Genomic DNA, 19080 nt, shown 5'->3' on the forward strand with positions numbered 1-19080 from the left:
TATTTGCATTATCTTTAAATAGGTCTGCTGTGGAACGACACACAGAATCAACTCTGACTTGTTTCATATACTAAATTTGAGCTGTGCAAAAGAAGAATACCCACTGAGCTCATTTAAAACGATTTAACTGCCTGGAAAACAAAAATCAATCCTCAAAGATTTTCCAGCCAAACCCGTTAGAATGTTGGGTGATCATTTCAGGGGCATTGTCGAGCCATATTGGAAAACAAGGTAAATGATACGCAATCGACAGTAGCACCTTTCAGTCCTAACTAATATACTGAATGGCCTAATGTGATTACGAGGCTGACAGCAGGCGCCGGTCGCTCGATTGTTAAAAAATCACCGTAATTTCAGCTATCTTTATCATAGATTGCTCATTGAACTCTTTCGTGTTTACCAGCTCGTCTATGGTATTATACTTTTTAACTCTCGGATTATGCTATTGACTGACAATCATCCTACTGTTCTGATGAAACGACTTTATAGCTTTATTGGTTACTCAGACGCATCTATTTATTCCAGCTATACTACCGAATGGAAATTTAATTTCACTGTTTGAAAAATGTTTTCCGACTGGTTCTTTTTCCGTTTCCGCTTATTGATCCTTTTCAATCTGATCTGCTTTTCCTCTTCCGATGTAATCAGTCAACGTTTGTTTTTCGTCGTTGGAACAAGTCCGAATTTGGCGCTAGCCCCGCCAACAACGGAATTTCTCCAAGATTTTTAACCAGCAGTAATAAGTTGGCGTGTCGCCAGGGGCGTTGTAAAAATCTCGGTTCGTTTGCTCCTTTTTTGTTCCACGCGAGCCTTCAATCCTCTAAACGTCACCCGATTTCAACATGGATATGGAGATATATAAACGAAAAGACTAGCTGCCTCGTGTCGTCATTTCAAGCCATGCTACAAGTCGTCACGATACGTGGTACAATAAAGTGCCAGGGAAAGAAAGAGCTCTATCGGATTGATGCCCGTTCGAATACGCTTCGCGCAGTTTGTCTATCGGTCGGCGTTTGATATTAGGGTTCTTCGATCTCCTGCTTGTCTAGCTGGGTTCTTTGACTCGGTTAGTTATTTGGAAGCCGTTACCCAGCGTATTTGCGCCAGCTCAACACCGACTACTCGGTGGCTGCTGGTTTGTAGACTTGCCATGGTAGTATTGTTGGGCCCTTCCTGTTTTCCTATATTTGCTCCCAATAGCTGGACGACTCCGCGAACTGTCTTCGAAAATACAGCAGTGGCGACCACACTTTCGACTTCAGCACCAGCTTCATCTTCTTCTCCTATTACACTTCAATAGGAAAAAGCCCGTCGCCAAGTGACCTAGTGAAGTGCACCGACGATGACGGGGGGAGAAAAGAGAGCGACGTCAAACCAGCGTGTTGCGGTGGCTACAGTAACCCCAGCAGCCACAAGTCATAACAGCCAGCTTCAGAATCGAACTGACTGCAATACCGTCTGCTAAAACCACTATAGCACCGATGGGGTGAAAGGGAAAGGGGGAGAGGGCTCGTGCGGGTGTCTATTTATTTGCTTGTCTATATGTGTGTATGTACCTACGTCTGCATGTGCGAACGACACGACCGTCGTTCTGTTAACGTCTTCGGCGGCCCCGCAGGCCCCGAACATGTTAGAATGATGGCGATAACAACAACGACGACGACGACGACGACGATGATGATAGTAATGCGGACGGTAATCGCAACTCCGGCTGACGATGAGCGAAAACGTAACGTACAACGGAATCGAGCCTGACCGACGAGGCAGCTACGGCAACGGCGAGTGAACGGTTTGTTTGGTGAGTCATGGGCTTGCCGAACAGACGCCTGTTGGTGGACACCGAACGTAAGAAGCACTAGTGGCTCATAGGCCAATGTTGAAACTCCAATCAGTCTGTGCAGCTTACTGCGAAGAAGAAGCACCTAAACCGGACGGAAAAGCCAGTCAGCAGCAATAACGCAGTTCAAATGATGACTGACTTCTTAGCTGACTTCGTTTACTGTAGAGGAACAGCTGCATCTGCGAGGAGGATCGACAGAGGCGGCCACAGCTGCGACAGGGTGTCGTAGGAGGGTAAGGGCACACGCGTTCCGACCACTGTTTCCAAGTCGGCTTCGAGCTGTGAACGATTCTGCGCTCTGCACAAGCAACTGTTTCGGTAGCAGTAATAGCCGAACGCACAACTGAGATACTGACGCTCGACGTAGCGACGGAACGAATAAATCGGTCTGCACTGCATTCAGGTTTAAAAGCGTTATACTGACTGTCGTGTGGCGTCGCATTTATTGGCGCAACGAAGTGCGGCCGCACTTCGCGCACTAACCCATGTGGAATATGTACTCGTGTGCAGATCGCAGATTATAATTGCTTGAGGGGTTTGTTATTATATTTCCGTTAAGGATTCACAGAGTGCGCGAGAGCAGGCATAGAGTACGCCTGAAAAAAAGCCTGCTTGAAAAGGCAAACATCTTTTGGCGTTGTAAAGACGCCAAGAAAGCTGTGCCTTGATAACCTTTTGCGTTTTGCCGTGAATTCTGTGCTAGTAGTTCTCAATCGTGTGTTCCAGTGTTCCGCAGAGTTTGTACAGCTCTATATTTAGGATTTACCAAGGATACTCAGAATAACCGGCGTTAACAAATGGATACGGTAAGTTCATGATAAAGCCAATATGTTCCTCGTTGTGTTTCTCTTTGTCTAGTCTACGTTCATTGTTTGCAAACATGATACAGTCAGCTAGACTAATAATAATTTTAAGTGACCAGACCGACCAAGAAGCAAGCAGGAAGACATCCCACAGAACTCTATAGATGCAGTTATACTAGCAAAGGCGAGGAAGATGTCTGGAGCTCAGAGACGCTACGAAAATATTACGATCAGTTACAGTTCTCAAGAATCGCTGCCGCACTTCACAGCAGTATAATTTTTACCTGTACTACGATAACTTCATTCAACAGACAACTTCATTCTTACTAGCGGGGAAAGCTTTCTGCCGCATCTGCCAGCATAAAGCTCTAAATCGATTGATATCTTATCCATCCCTGATATAGATCACAGTTATATCTCGAAAGCCGAAAAACTTCGGCCCACTACCGCCAGCGGGAAGCATTGGTTTGTCGTGAATGCTTCTCCCACGTGTAGAACGTCCAGGTGCTATCTATTTCTCGACATAGTTTACAATAGCTGGCCTTTTTCGAAGCCATAGTTGATGGAGTTGGCATATGTTATTCAATAAATGGCGTCATACTGCCGTGCTAAATGGCCGTCGTCAGAGAAGCGCTTCCTTATCGTGCGTCAAAAAAGAGACCCTGGAAACTGGCCAATATCATTTATTGCCGGCGATTTACGTAACTATTTTCATGTGCCCCAGTTCTGCAATACTGATAATTTTAGCCGCAACAATATTCAAGGGGCAAACGAAATTTTCTCGTTGAATTGGACTGGCGGAGCCCATACGACCTGATAAATTAATCTGATTAGATAATGAGCTGATTTCGGCATTGGTAGCCCTTCCTTTCCTCACCAAAATGTTAATCTGCCTTCTTCCATCAGGAACAGTAATACAAATTTTAGATGATATATACCGTCAAACATTCGCAATAGGGCTTGGGAGCAGTATCTGACAGATCTTCATATTTAGATCAAGGCAAATGTAGCCCCAAGGAGCTGGTGCATGACACTTCTACTGAGGTAAAAATAGTCCACTCATGGTAAAAAAGCTAACGTAATTTTTATGTACATATGCCCGCTAATAGGGCCAATAAGCTACAGAACGAATAATTCACAAAATACAGCTTAAATGATAGCAAAAGGGCCTCCCTATCGTACGATGGTCTTTCATAAATTTCTGGTCATAGGCAAACGAGAAATTTCATCCGCCCCAGCTCATATCCTCAAGCATAACATTACCTGTTTTTTAGCTTAGACTCGTTATTAAGGCCATAATAATAATAATAATAACTGAACCGTTTTTAAGTAACGATAATTTTATTATTTATTACCGTAAATTCATTCGAATTTATCTTGATAGCGTTATTAGCCTTTCCATTACGTTCGTGTGTGCTTAATGATTCGTGTCCGTCATAGCCTAGATAAGAGTAGGCCGCTCCGAGGAATGGTCACCACACCATATGGGGTAGCCCGTTCTCAGGGTATCTCGCGCGGCTTCCTGCGTAGCGTTAACTAGCAATTTCTAATTTTAACTGTTGGCCAGTGGGAGCCTTAGCAGTATCGTAAATCCCATCAGTAAACTGGAAGCGGGGAGCACAAAAGCTTAGTTTCGTCTTACCGGCCTGCACATGTATCGACACGGCAACGAGATATATTACCGCATTTAGTATCATCAGGGCATATCGACTATCTTCACTAGAAGTATCACAGCATCAAAAGAAAAAAAATTAAAAGCAAGAGGTGAAGGAAACCGAATTAGATTAAGGAGAAAGTGTCGCTATTGGCTTCGTCGGGTCTTGCCTTTAACTTTTAAAAGCTTTTCGTATCCAGCCTTTGTCCGTGTGTTCAGTCGGCCAGCTACAGTTGTTAATCTTAATAACAAAGTGTTACACTTATAACGGCGTCAACGTCCCGATCGGGTTCACTTCTGGGCTCCTATCAGTGCCATACGGTACGAAAACTACACAAGGCACGACAGCACCATTGTTCCTAGTTTCCTGATCTGTCTTTATAATTACAGAGTGAAAATTGGCTGAGGAACTTGACGGAGCGTTTTTGTCGCGTTTGAACACGCGAGGCGCGATTCGTGCTATTCCAATGGGTTATCATCGACCGATTGCATAGTGCTCTCAATTACCTTAGTTCCGTCTTCCTATTATTATACTGCCCGACACTTATGTATACGTTTAATTTTCACGAAGCATGTGGCTGATCGGCCAGGCTCGTAGCCATAGACGCCGGTTAGCGATTTAGTATCTTCACTAGGGAGTATCTCTCGTCGAAGAGCTATCGCCGCATCGATCTTTACTACCACTAGTTTAATCATTAAAACTACGATACAACATAACACACGGCTCAACGCAAACGATTGAAGACTGGATCGTTTTCGAAATACGGTCATGTCGCACTCATAAATCTCAAGAGAAGCTACTTCCTATATATTGAACTAAGTAAAAGTTTGCCTATAACTTCTCTTGAAGGTGCGACAACATTACGATTTTTCACACATACTTTACGTACGTGTCACATACTTTACCATATACAGACATACAAAATAATACCTTTAGATGTTTATAATCATCTGGAAAATATCTTACTCTAAAATTGATTATATTTTGGAAAAAGCGGTTTCGCCCATGGACTCGAACTATCCACTGCGGAGGCCAGTTAATAACTTTAGAAACTTAGTTTCTGGTGTTTTGTCCAACATTGTTTCGAAAATAGAAATTACTTTTAGCTTGCCGATGCGGAATAATCGCAACGGGGAAGCAGTGGCATAGGTGGCGGCTTACTCACAGCATATGGTAAGCCGCCATGGTTTACATATGGTGGTAACATGTAGCACATTCCCTACAGGGTCATAAGTGTCGAGTCTTAGTAGAGTAATATATCGTTGAATTTTCAGCGCGTAGCAGTGGGATAACACAACAAAGTAAGGAAACTCGGATAATTCGAAAAATACAATGGGCCAACAAGGATAACTGCAATGAAACACATTGCGACAGAATTTTAGAACAGTTGAAATAAACCTGGGGCTCGAGCCAAATGGGTCAGATCAGATTCGGCCAAGAAACAAGGCATCTCGTCTGTATGCGTGTGCGTCGGCCTACCCACAATGCGCGCCACAAGTATACCGGTAAAAGCGAGCCGCAGCAGCTATTTCGCCAATATGTAAATAAAACGAAAAAAGAAAACAAAATAATATAATAATAAACACGACATAGATTTCTACAGTGCAGCACCACCGCACCTATTCCTACCCGTTATAGTTACAAACAATAGTTCTTCAAAGGGTAAACTTTTCGCATCATTAGAGAACATTTAAAGGCGTTAACTTATACTTAAACTAGCAGAAACAATAAAGCACGTTTCTGCTTTTACTAAAAGCAACGACGCCAATATCAAAGTTAGTTCCGAGCTATACAAAAGGAGAACTTGTATAACACATGTTCGTAACGAATCAAGTTACTACAAGCCGTACGCAAAGTCCTAGCAGTTGTCCGGTCGTCTTTAGCTGCAAAGCCATTTGACCGCGGCCCAGGTGAGGCCTATCGAAGAAGAAGAAATGAAGTGAGCCCTGTACCGACCGAAGGCTGGTATTGCGACAGTGTATACAAAACTGCTGGCGGGTATTTAACGGCTAGCTACTGCAAAGAGGCCAGGCAGCCGTTGTTTTCGTCAGGTCCTTCCGTCAAATTACTGGCGCAGTCGGTCATCGGCCTGATCATCGTCGAGGATTTAACAACAGTCTGGGAAGATGACGTCGCCGCCATCAACACGTGTTGACGTAGCGACAACAGCCGTATAGAAGTCAATTGAGGCTTGCTGAGATGACTGACTCGGTCCTTTTTTCGTTCACCCATGCCCCGTTGTTCGTACGTCAAATAGAGTATTGGTCCCAGAAAGCCAATGCGGCGTGACACAGTAAACCAAGCAGGGTTATGTAGTCGAAAACGAAGACAAACACGTTTGGGAACATCTTATCGTCACTTGATATCCTTGTCAAATATTTCAATTTACCGGATATTGCCATAAAATAAATATATATATATATATATATATATATATATATATATATATATAAGACGAAATAGGACAGTGACGAGTTACGTTATATTACGTTGTTAGCATGGTTATACCTTAGCTTCCGGTATAAGTTTTCCGCTTCTATTGTTTCGTTACTAATGCAAAATATCCATCGTAATATAAGGTATCACATACGTAGAATAGCGTGTTCGAGTGTCGATTTGTTTTGGCACGTTGGCTCGTCTGCTTCTGCTCGATACGCGCGAAAAATTGTTTAGGATTCAGTCTTGGTTGGAAATGGGTCGATCGAGAAGGAAATCCAAAAAAGTTTTTTTTTTTTCATTCTTTCTTTTCGTTCTTGTTTCACGATATGCTGAAAATAGATAGCTCTCGAGCTTTTCAGCTATTGCTATTTTCCATACCCGCTTATGACAAAGTTTACCGTCAATGAGGTATGCCCTGCGTACCCGCTCAGCGTATTGCTCACTTGCCAGTTCGCGTGACTCGTTCCTTCTATGGGACAGCATATAAAGAACAATTTAACACTAATATTATTAAGCGACGGATACCGCCGGTTAACCGTTCAGATAGCTTTTGCTCGTCGCTATGAAATTCTATTCTGGGCGCCGGCTGTCTAAGCGCATTATGCTACCTCCACTTCTGGTAAGAGGAAAAGGAATAGGCTTTTTAAACCGATAAAACAGAACTTTTCCCCGTTTGTCTCGAACTAAACGAACGTATCTGTCTTGTGTTTAACGGCAAAATTCGATTAAATTCCCTCATCGACGTTTTTTATTTTCTTTCCGCTCTCTTTCTTTCGACACTGCCGCTCTTATGAAAATTATGTTTAACGAATGATTTGCAAGAACTCGTTCGGTACAACTGATTGCTGGTTTCTCCGTCGGTTTTCGACTTCACGTTACGTCGTGCAGTACATACATCTATTTTTCGACTGACTTCGGTTGGTCACCTTCGAAATCGTTCCTGCAATTTGCCCTACTTTTACACTGGAGAACTTTAAAAAAAGTGCTCAAGGATCACACGCCGGCAACGTACATGCTGCACGTTGTTGGCCGTTGGCCATTCAGTTGCCATCATGAACGTGCACAAGGCTGTTCTTTCGTTAAGCGTAGCTCATAACAGACGCGACACGGTATCACCATCGTGTGCGGGGTGACCGACCGACCGACCGACCGACCGAATTCGTCACGCCTCCACGGCCGCCGTTGTCTACTGCCGCCATCGTCATCATTATTATCGTAAAATACTCCATTGTCTACTGTACATCTATGAATGCTTGCTTATACCACATGCGTATGGATTCGTAAGGCGCTAACCAATAGTTCCTTTCGCGTCCCTTTCTTGGCCTACGTCGGGCATCGTGTGTGTGTGAAAACGTACGCGTCTGTGCGTCAGCCGCAGTGTATATCGGGGTCATCAAATTTTAATAGTGGAATATTCTTCTGTTAGAGTTCCGCCACAAGCCATCACGACCAAGCTCTAGCCGGCATCGCGGCAGCCGCAGTGGCAATGACAACAGGTATCTACAATCCGCACGATGCAATAGCCATCCGCTGCGGCGCGATTTTGTCCGGTGTCGTATTCTGTTCAAGCAACGACTTCAAATGCCGTCAATTCTATGTTCTTGCATTAGATGTACCTTTTTCCGTTCAAAAAACGCTCGTTTTATAGTCGTTTGTGACCGCCATGCGGCTAGCACCTGGCCAATGCTGAGCGTAAATGACTAGTGGATTGGCACGATCTAAAGTGGCATCGCCGCAACTTCACGCACGCTGCCGATGATACCGAAAATGGAGCTGACTTAAGCTCACAAGCAGTGCTGACATTTGCCGGGATTCTGGCTGACCTTATTAGACAATCTTGTTAGATCCATCCTGATTAGGCGAAAGAGAAGATCTTTACCCATAGACGGACCCTGTCGAGGAGTTCATCGAGCATAATGACGATGAAGCAACTTCGGTGCGCACCTAGGCATTGTATCAGGACTACTGTTTTCTTAAACAATTTCAACAGCAGTGATGGTTCGACCTCTGGACTTCGATTTTAGCTAGGGATTTCTTCTTTATCCCTCTGGCTGATTTGTTTCTTATAGAAAGCGCTCACTTGCTCGTAATCAGATGATGCGGATAAACCGTAACGCCAGCGATTTTTCGCTGGTCATTACTAGGAGTGAGTCGATGATGACGGCGAAGGTAACAACAGCAACGCTGTGCCGCCGGTAGTAATGCTGACGTAAAAAATAAATCTGACGTAGCCTAAATTTGACATCGCAGCCTGACGCTGCTGTGACTGCTGCAGTACATAGGCTACTCACTATAACAATCCGAGTTAAGCTCGACGCCCTTACGTTTTCCTACATCGTTCGGTGCGGGTTCGTTCGAATACCGACTTGAGGTCATGACATATCTAAACGCACAACAGCATCGTACGCGCGAACAAACGTAGTTGTTGCGTTAAAGATGTAAATCAGAATCGTTCATTTCGGCCGAGCGAAAGTGGGAAAACGGTGGCAGAAGCAACGAGACAGAGGAAATTGGCGATTCGGGGGGGTCGTTGAGCGGGGGGAGGGGGGAGGGGGGAGGGGATGATGACTTACGGCCATACATGAACAAATAAAGACGGTAATGAGACCAGTAGTAACGAAGGTCTTGTGCTGGATTTACAGTTCCAGATAGATGCTGGCGAGGGAGTGATGGTAAACCACGTGCTGATGCTACAGTCCTTGCTGGTATACTGACGGCTGATGGCGGCGGAGCGCTATCCTGGAGGTAAAGTGGTGTCAGAAATGAATAATGGCAGAGATACAACGGACTGTGGACGGCGCTAATTAGAAGCCGCAATGGTGGTGCAGAGGGCGCAAATACGATACAGGCAACAACAAAGTCGTCGGCGCAATTGGAAATCGCGAGAAACTAATTAGGTCAACAGAAAATCGTACTATGATTACTACTACGATGTTTCTATAAAGTTGATCGAATTATAAAGCAATATGGCGTGCTTCACATCTATCATATAGCACGTCGGATGTGCTTAAATGCGATAAAAGCGTATGGTTGCCTAGTAGATGCTGCCTATCAATGTTTTTGCTGTGCATTTCGTCATCAATGCGGTGTATTTTTATACCGATTATAGTTGCAATATCACGACCGCATTCAACTCGGTCTCGGTCCAACTTCGAACTGGAGGTGGCAGTGTTTAGAAGAATTTTTCAAGCTTATTGTATTATGCCGGTCAATGACGTCTGCGTCTTTAATCTTTCCCTTGGATTCTGTCCACGATCGAAGTGGGAGTAGTTTAAGCGATCCTGACAACCTCACAGAATCTCTAAATAGAAAACAACAAGCTCGCCGGGAAGCGTCAACGTTTTCAAAATCCATAGCGAACGAATTAAAATACAGTAACATTTACGATTTCCGTTAAACACTGCTTAATCTGGACAGCAGTTTGATAATGCACGTATATAAACAATATTTAACGCTTGTATGAGTAAACAAACCCGTCAAGTAGAAGGGCGGAAATGCCGGCAATTAAAAAATGAGCCTTAATATATGATCATAGATATGTCATAAGCTTTGTACGGAAGATAGCCATACCACCTTTCCAAATCGTAATAACTACCCCATACCCTACATGAATATGGGCAATTTTACTTCAATATTTTGCTTATTATATAGTGAAAACAAATCTCATTTTTGATGATTTTCGTGCCACGCCTTTCCGAATGCGGTTCGCTGATCAGTCAATAGATAGTTTAACATGCGTTGCCAACACCAGAGCCTAAAGAGCGCTGTAACAAACTAGAAAATCGCATGAAACGTTTTTTTTAGCTAGTTATTTATGTGTTGTTTGTCATGCCGTCCTCAGCTTTTCTCTCTTTCGTTCGTTGAATCAGTCTAGCTACCCGAACTAACACTGTTATTGATACAGTCGCCAAAAAACAATGAACTTCAATAGATAGTAGTAATAAACGTAAAACTACCCTCGTTACGACAATGACAAGGGTACTTGTCATTATCGTAAATATCATACTAACGGTCGACGTATTAAAGACACTGTCCTTTCCAAATTCGATAGCAGCGGCAATAGCGGAAGAAATCCCTTCGCAGTTTTTCTGACTGAAATCGCCGCCAGCTATCGACGCGACTGCAGCCGCGACAAGCTGCCAATGACCCAGTGAAGACTTCGAAAATCGACCGCAACAGCGGGAGAGATCACCAGATCAGCTGGACTGATGATCAGATGACGGTGCTTGATGTTTAAATTCACCGAACGCCATTTGTTGTATCATATCGACATTCCGTTCATACTGTTTCATTTCTTTCTCTTCATCCACTCACTGGCTGGCTGGCTGGCTGGCTGGCTGGCCGGCCGGCTCGGTCGGCGTGAGCCGCCTGCAACCCTCAACCGGATCCTTTACGGTTTCGGTCAGCACGATCGATCTCGTCCTCGCTACAGAAGGCGCCGGAATTCTGCAACGGCCGTAGTAAAACCAAATCTTCTGGGGCTGAAGGTCTTCGCGTTTGCTGCCATCTTTCGTTTTCTCTTTTCGTTTAGAAAAATAGATAACCCAGTACCGACATCGCCAATATCAGCCCGACCATCAATGCACGTCCGTTCGTGCGCATCATTTATATTTTACTGGCCACCGGCTGTGCGCCGATGGCTTCTCATGACGTCTTTCTGTTTTGTGTTGAAGGTACCAACCTCAAATGCGTGATGGCACGCTATCGTGGCGACAGTAACTGTGTAATGACCACGACGGTAGCAAAAAAGCAACTGCTATTTGATCGCAATAGCAGAAGTCAATCGTTTTGCAAAAATGGTACCACATTTGATATGGCGAAAGAGGATCGTTTCGCCTGAACCACTACATGGTATCACACACATAAACGTGTCGAATAGCTGATTACAAGGCGTGAAGCGCAAGCTAGCCACACGCAGTCATACCAGAAGGACACGTTTGGCAGCTGTCGACTACATCCGATTTTGAAGGGGAACAAACGATCTATTGAAACGACGACCTTTGACAGGCTAACGCTCGAAGCTTAATTTATCAATATGGTGTCTAAATATTAGATATATAAAAACTGCTTGCAGATGTTCGACCAGGCAAGAAGTACGTAGGGCGTTCTAGTACCCGTAGAAACTAATTCGGTTGCAACTTACATACATAAATTTGTGAAAATCCCCAGACATAGCACACCATCGTCATGCGTTACCAGTGCCTTCCTCATAGATTGACTGAAGTAATCTAAAGACTCTATTATGTCGTCACTTTATTACATATATTTCTCTATAATCGACACAATAGTAGATTGATACAAGCAAATCCAGCGAACTTTAAAATTAAAAAAAAAGAACATTCCAACTAGTTTGGTTAGAATTATTATGTTTTAAGTCGTGTTCCCCCTTGTTTTTGTCTCAGCGCTCTGGCAGCTGCTGGGTAGCCGTATATTCGTGTTCCCACACTCTATTTATGGCTTTCAAATGTTAATCGACAGTTGAATCTATCAGTTGATTTTTGGCCGTATAAAGCCCCATAATCACACGGACACAGATTGGGAAACACGCAAGCCAATGTTGGAAATTCCTTTGCTCAATCGAACAGATAATCGAGGCATGACAATAAGGCTTGACGCTGGCATCGAAACTCGAGGTCGTGGGTTGTATCCATTGCTTCAGTTACGGCAAGCGTCTCCTAGTAACAGATGCCTCTGAGGTGTATCGCAGTGTACCCCCATCGTATTGCGTCGAAATCTACTCAATGCTCCTACCGAACCAAAGCGACATTATCCTCCTGCCTATTGTTCGTACATTGCTTACGGACTACACCACACACATTTCCTGTCCAATTTATGGATACAAATTTTTACTAATTTTTTTCATTTGGAATATAATTCTGTTATATGTTAAATGCCAGTTTTGGCCGACAAGGCTCTTAGACTTCAAACTCTGCTTTCGTAGAAAGCCTCCTGCAGTGCGGCAGTGCGTTGTTGTTCTCCTTTGTCCTTCGACATCTTCTCCGCTCTTCTGTAACACATCAATATCAGATTCACGTACCGTGCTTTAGCCTAAGGCCCTTTGCCTAATATCTTCATCAACGAATTACCGAAGCGCTGTGGCCTTCGAAGAGCAAAAGCCTGACCACTGAGCGTTAATTTTCAAGACTAGAGAATACTTTTTTGTCTGAACTTAGTTCTTCTTAAGTAAACTTAGCCGATTTTCACCTAAAAATTTCTAGCATAGCGAGATTTTTGCTAGCTGAAATTCACTTGCTAATGATGAGTAGTTGAGCAGTTATTCAATCTCCAAGTCCACCAAACTCGTGCGTAACAAGCCAATACAATAGTAGCTATAGGAATAGCGGTATATTCTACCACACCGGAAAGACTGAAGCTAATACCATCAGATCTTACGGTTACCCCAGTCATTTGTTATATCGCCGTACGCTATATATGACGAAGCTGATGAATAACGTCACCAGTTATTACCATAGAACGAAGTTATAATGAAAATGAACAAAATTGCAACACTCTAAAAATACATATTGCGAACTTCCCTCGTATTCCTTTGCCACTTCACCTATGAGTTGACGGAACAATTACAAACTCCTTGATACGAAGAGGTCCATTGTCGAAGCGGACTGATCCATAAAAAATCTGCAAAGCGTGCCTTCGAAATCGTGTCAGCCATAACTTCAACCATATCCTGCAACATCCAGCTCGTGGTGCTTCTGTGGCAACCATACTTATATGGCGCGATTTGTTTAAAACTCGGACTTAGTCAGACAGCCGCCGTGAACAACAAGTGACAGCCTCTATCTGCGTCATTGCATTGTATGTACAGCGTGTTTGTTTTTCTATTTTTTGTTAAAGACAGCGGTAATGACAAGGTACGTTACCGTACCCCTGTTCCACACGATCTGCTGCAATGAATGCAGACGATCCTTTTGGTTTGTTTTGCTGACGAAAACTAGAAAAGTCGATCAGTGAATTCTATTTGTATAGCAAGCTTAATTACTAATGTCAACCGTAGCCGTTAGCGAAATCGTTAAACTACTGTTATAAGGTTAGTTATCGCTATTCAGTCTTGTTTGCGTTATTCTATCCTAGTACTACCTTCACACATCGCTGATTAATGGCCCAGTTCCATCGTCCTAGCATCAGACCCACTTTTCAGTCAACATTTCTTCTTATCGATTGATGATTGGCAGCGAGATCTGGCCCGGTGTTATTTACTAGACATTCACACTCAGCCACGCAGTTGCTCCAGCCCACAGCTACTAGCAAACGGCACTTTCGGCAAAACTATTTTTACTAAGGCCAATATCTCTTCAGCAGGCATGGACATCGTTACAATAGAACAACTGTTAAGCGTTAGCAGTTGTTTGTCTTCCTTCACAAAACGCCCAAGCTGCTACTGTCCAAAGTAGCCGTTACCTTACTTGTAAAAACTTTTAGTCTTCATTTCGTCTTCAATACATCACACGCAGCCTCCCGCATAAACACAGTGAACTAACGGAAAGCCAACTGTAGTAAGTTCGACAAAAACGGTGACAGCAAGCTGGAACGATGGCGACAACAACAACAGCATTTGGCAAATGTCAACAAACAAATTTATAACCGTACCGTCGATTTCAATTGCTGACCAGTTAAAATTCGGTCGAGATTTGTTCTATGGACGAGTGGGTCGTTTGGTACTTTGCCTTTATCTAGTCGTTGTTGGCTACATCGATATGAGCGACCTCTTGTCATCGCCGTACGTGGCGACTGCTATGGGAAGACGCAACGATAATCCAATTCTGATTTGTTGAATGGACTGTTTTTTTTTTTTTAATGGAGAACTTCCGCGGTCCGAATGGCTTCTGTTCGTTTGTGTGTGCATTGATGTGCGTCAGCCTATGGGTCAATTTGATGATGACAAAAGATAGCGATGGAAAACTGCCATTGCCCCGCTCAGTCGCGATATCGGAGAGGGGAAGGTTGGAACGGAGAGGACGGGGTCGAGTCGCGATTTCCGTAGATTTCGGCGAACTAAAGTTGCATAGCAGAACGAGAACAAAAAAAAAATTGGGGTAGCTATCAAACTGAAACTAATCCGCAAAGCGTATGTGTGTCTGGCGAAAACAAAGTGTATATGATACTATACGAAATCAGACAATTCTGTATAGGCGATACCGGAAGATCTGACTAAGCTTCGAAAACTGGATGTGCGTTTATCAAGTTAAATCAGACTGAGAAGCGGCGGATCATATGTAACTTAGAGAACCGCTTATATAGCTGGCGCTGATTTGAAAAGATAGCTGACCTAATTTCGAAGAGACCAAAAACTTTCGGGTTTGCGCAAACCGATGAGTGTTGTGTGCGCTTCGCTTGAAGGATGGCGCTCGCATCATAACCCACTAATTTTGATAGGATAATTGGAAAGTAGATTTGGCATAAACTGATTTACCTTCAACTGTTCTACTGGCGAGAAAACACTTGGAGCGTCAAATATTTCGTTATGCCGCTGCCGTACCAAACGCCACATACGAGGCTCGCAAGAAACCATAATCCACTGTGTTATCGCCTATAAGTAACTTCCATATGAAAGGTAACATCGAACAGATCTCTACGTTGCGCTTAAGGGGATCCGAGATCTATCTCTGCGCCCATCTCTATGGCGGACATAGAGCTTTACGCAGTACAGCCGCAATACTACATTTTTCGTATGTGTACAATCTGTAGATGGGCATGGAGCTCATTCGGACCTTGGAGACCGCTCTCCTATTAAACACGTAGCATCGATTTATCGTCCCAGCCTGATGCAATGAACTTCGAATAGTAACACCTTTGACTCAGAAGGATCTCGCTCCGATTCGTGTGATCGTTACCGGTGTAAATATCGTCTGGGCCGCATATGCGCCATTACCGGAGCGAAGATCTCGATATTTTTGGCTACTCGGAAGACGAGTACTGCCACAGATGCATTGGTCAACAGCCACATGCACATAGATAACCTAGATGAAGTCACTGACCTTGCTCATCGAACATTAGGTTTACATTGATATGTAGGCTAGTGTCCCGCTGACAATTGATCACCTAGGGAAAAGAGGGTTTGTTTCTGTTTAAACTTCCCGGACTACCTGTCAGCACTTCCGTTCACTGAGAAGGTACCTTTAAGTTCACAACTATTGCTATTCCGTGTGGATTATCTTATCTACCGGAGTCAACGCTTGACTGCATACGGAGATTTAACTATGGGGAATCGCTAGCTTAAAGACACGTCCTCCTGACGGATTCATATGTGGACTACGGTCTCACTAAAAAATGAAAATCATCCGTGGTCTCGTGAGTATTTCTGATTTTTAAGAGGCAGACGCTGAATGGACATTTAGACAAGTCAACGAAAAGATTTCAATGAATTTTTACGATAATCCACAATTTAGGCAATGCCACAATTTCAGTAATATAGCCGTTTGGTGAAAAAAACAGAAACACTTACTTTTTTTTTGGGGTAATTATTTTGGCAGATTTGAATGCTTGTTGTCTCTCATCGGTCCACTGGCAATAACATATAGATAAACCACGGAAAATTGTATAGACAGTGTTTACAGAGCATGTTTTTCCGTAGGTAACTTTCACGAAGGCGGGTAACCACATAAATAGTTTGATGTCTACCGCCCTGAACTTTGACATCTAATACAGACAGATAGCTCAATACCTTCAACGTGACACTTTGTCACAACAAGATAACTTTCCACTTTACGTGAGCGCACCAATCCAAACGTGTAATCTTACTAGACAGAAAGTTAAGTTACGATGTGCCATCAGAATACTGAACCGTTCAGAAAGCTATACGTGGATGCTTTTTGTGCTGGAGCTCTGGCAACAAAAGTCCATTAACTCAAAAACTATTTCCGCCCCCTTGTGTTAATTTCGAACAAGATGCCCTCTGCCAGATATGGGCTTTTCAACGGTTCTGCATTCGATTCCCTCTTCCACCCTACAACATCACCACTATTATCAGCATCATCAGTAATCATTCAGTTACACCTGTTCACGATTATTGTACTTCTATGATGAATCGTGCGCAAGCTTTTGTCCGATCCTTCAGTGTTTTTTGTTGATGAGGTTCTCCGAAGCTGTTATGATTGAAAGCCCTTAAAAGTTCACTGGCGCTAATGAACGTCGTTTGAGGAAAATTGTAAGTGATTATACTGGATCAACGAACGGGTGGGTGATGCACGTTGCAAAATTGTAGTGGCTCGTGCTTCCGTCTCCGCCGACTTCGTTATCGTCGCTTCCGCCAAACCGGAACCTATGGTGTGGCAGAACGAGAAAGGCTGTTTGCGCAGCGGGAAGCAAGATCACTTTGGCGTGGTACGCACGTTACGCTAGTGTTATACACATATATATATGTACAACGACGACAACAGTTGCTACCGCTTTTGCTGTTACGGTTAACAGCAAGGTCATTTTCGCGCGCGGTCCAGCTTGAAGTTGCTCTGTGTTTAGGACGTGTCCGGCAGCTTTTGCTCGAGACAACGTGAAGACAGCGGTACACCAAGCCTTAGCTACAGAGACGAACGCCGAGGCCTGACAAGACGTCCTCACGATTGCCACCGTCGCCAGCATCGTCTTAAATCTCTACAACAACTACTTTACGCCTCGCTCGTCGCCGGACACGATGGCAGGCCGCCGCTATGATAAAACAACAGTGGCAATGGAGTCCGCTGTCTGTTGTTGAGGAATCGCTGGAACAGCTGCTTGTAACGAATAGGACTTTGAAGCCGCCAGGCATCTTTTTTGAGGTGACGTGCCCTTCTTTCGGCCCAATGACGTTATAGCAAACTGCTGCTGCTGTTGACAGCATCGTCAACATTGTTGGTGTTCCAGTCTAGAGTCATGGACGTCCAACCAGTCGCTCAATGTTGTTTTCGGTGATTGACTGGACGATAGAGTACTACGAGACGGGGAGCAGCTCGGTAGACACCCCTAATAAAAGCGAGATATGCATGGACAGGGGTCATGCGTTCTAGGGGAATAATGCGAAGCTATAAATTGGCTACACCACGGATTGAAACGATGATAGCATGAAAAAAGCACTGCAGGTCAGGTGCGCAGGAAAACAATGTCTAATAAGTGAAGCGAATATAGTAGTAGCGTAATGCAGTTTCGCAGCACGGCGCAAACCGTCTCGAATATGTTGTACTAGGAGTGAAGAAGCAATGAGGTTTACGTTGACCAAATGTGACCGTGCGGTAAGCTGACTGTGAAATTTCAAATAATTCGAAAGGTCATCGACTTCCCAGCGCCTGAGGCCCACTCGATTCCTTACCAGTTGTTTATTCCTGCAGTCGAAGTTACACGCTATTTTTTAGGATTGCCTCACCGAAGTAAGCCATGCAGGCTACATAGATCATTGGGTAAAAAAAATCATCACTTCTATTGTCGCAAGCTATTTTTACGCTATGAGTATACTCAGGAAGGGATGCTATACGAATGCTATCAAAAAACCAGTAAAACAATTGACAGAACTTGAATAATGACGTCTATAACCGGACAACTTGCTTAATGAGTATAACATTTTTACTACAGTTCACCATCAAACCCCTCCTCAGATCTAACAGATACCCCATTCATTTCTGCTGAAGTATCAAGCACCTCTCTGAAAAAGATAAATCGCACTCTACAAAAAAAAAAAGTAGATTATCGTAATAATATAAAGTCTGACCCATGCGGATTATTGTCAACTAGTCTAGTGCATACAAGTAGCGAGGTGTTGACAGCTGGTTATTACATGCCCGTCACATATGTTTAAGATTGCCTAATAGAGCAATTCGTAAACATTACTTAATTGTATGATATAATAGCGCAAGTTCTTAGATAATAGCACAAGTGTTCCCCTGATTTATGTTCGTTTGGTCCCCGACACTCTTTTTTTCATTAGGGCTATTATGATACAGGCGGCAAGTCATAACCGTACTACTACAATGATACAGGTGATTCAGATCGCAGTTTACTAGATAGGCAGGCAGACAATCCAACAAAGGAAAACGAGCAGAAGTCCCGACATAGACAGATGGACGAATCTTCTGTCGAGGCTATAGCGGTGCTTCTTCTGTTTTTGTGCAGTTCCCGCCGCCTAGCAAGCTTCCGAATCGCACGCCAAGGCGGATGACCAAGACGAATGATAAGCTAGAAATATAACAGTGCATCTTATTTAGCATTAGCTGTAGGCTCTTTCAGCTGGACCAAAGAGGGTTTCCATAACACTAACAGCAGGCACTCCAGCCGTGCCGGTCGAGTCGAGACAATGAAGGCGCTAGACATTTCATTAGATGACAGTGCAATAACAATAGCACATATGTTACACGTTTTTTAG

At 43.8% G+C, this 19080-nt stretch overlaps 1 protein-coding gene across 1 annotated transcript in view; it reads left to right on the forward strand.

Annotated features, from left to right (window-relative positions):
* The first annotated feature begins 1388 nt into the window (after positions 1 to 1388).
* Positions 1389 to 19080, forward strand: part of LOC111253268 (uncharacterized) — a 28734-nt gene continuing 11042 nt past the window's right edge. Inside the window, exon 1 of the mRNA XM_022812429.2 lies at positions 1389 to 2646. Coding sequence (XP_022668164.1) covers positions 2638 to 2646 — 9 coding nt within the window. The 5' untranslated portion in view covers positions 1389 to 2637. The remainder of the gene's footprint in view (positions 2647 to 19080) is intronic.

This window comes from Varroa destructor, unplaced genomic scaffold (assembly GCF_002443255.2).
Source record: "Varroa destructor unplaced genomic scaffold, Vdes_3.0 BEIS01000006.1, whole genome shotgun sequence".
Lineage (NCBI taxonomy): Eukaryota > Metazoa > Arthropoda > Arachnida > Mesostigmata > Varroidae > Varroa > Varroa destructor.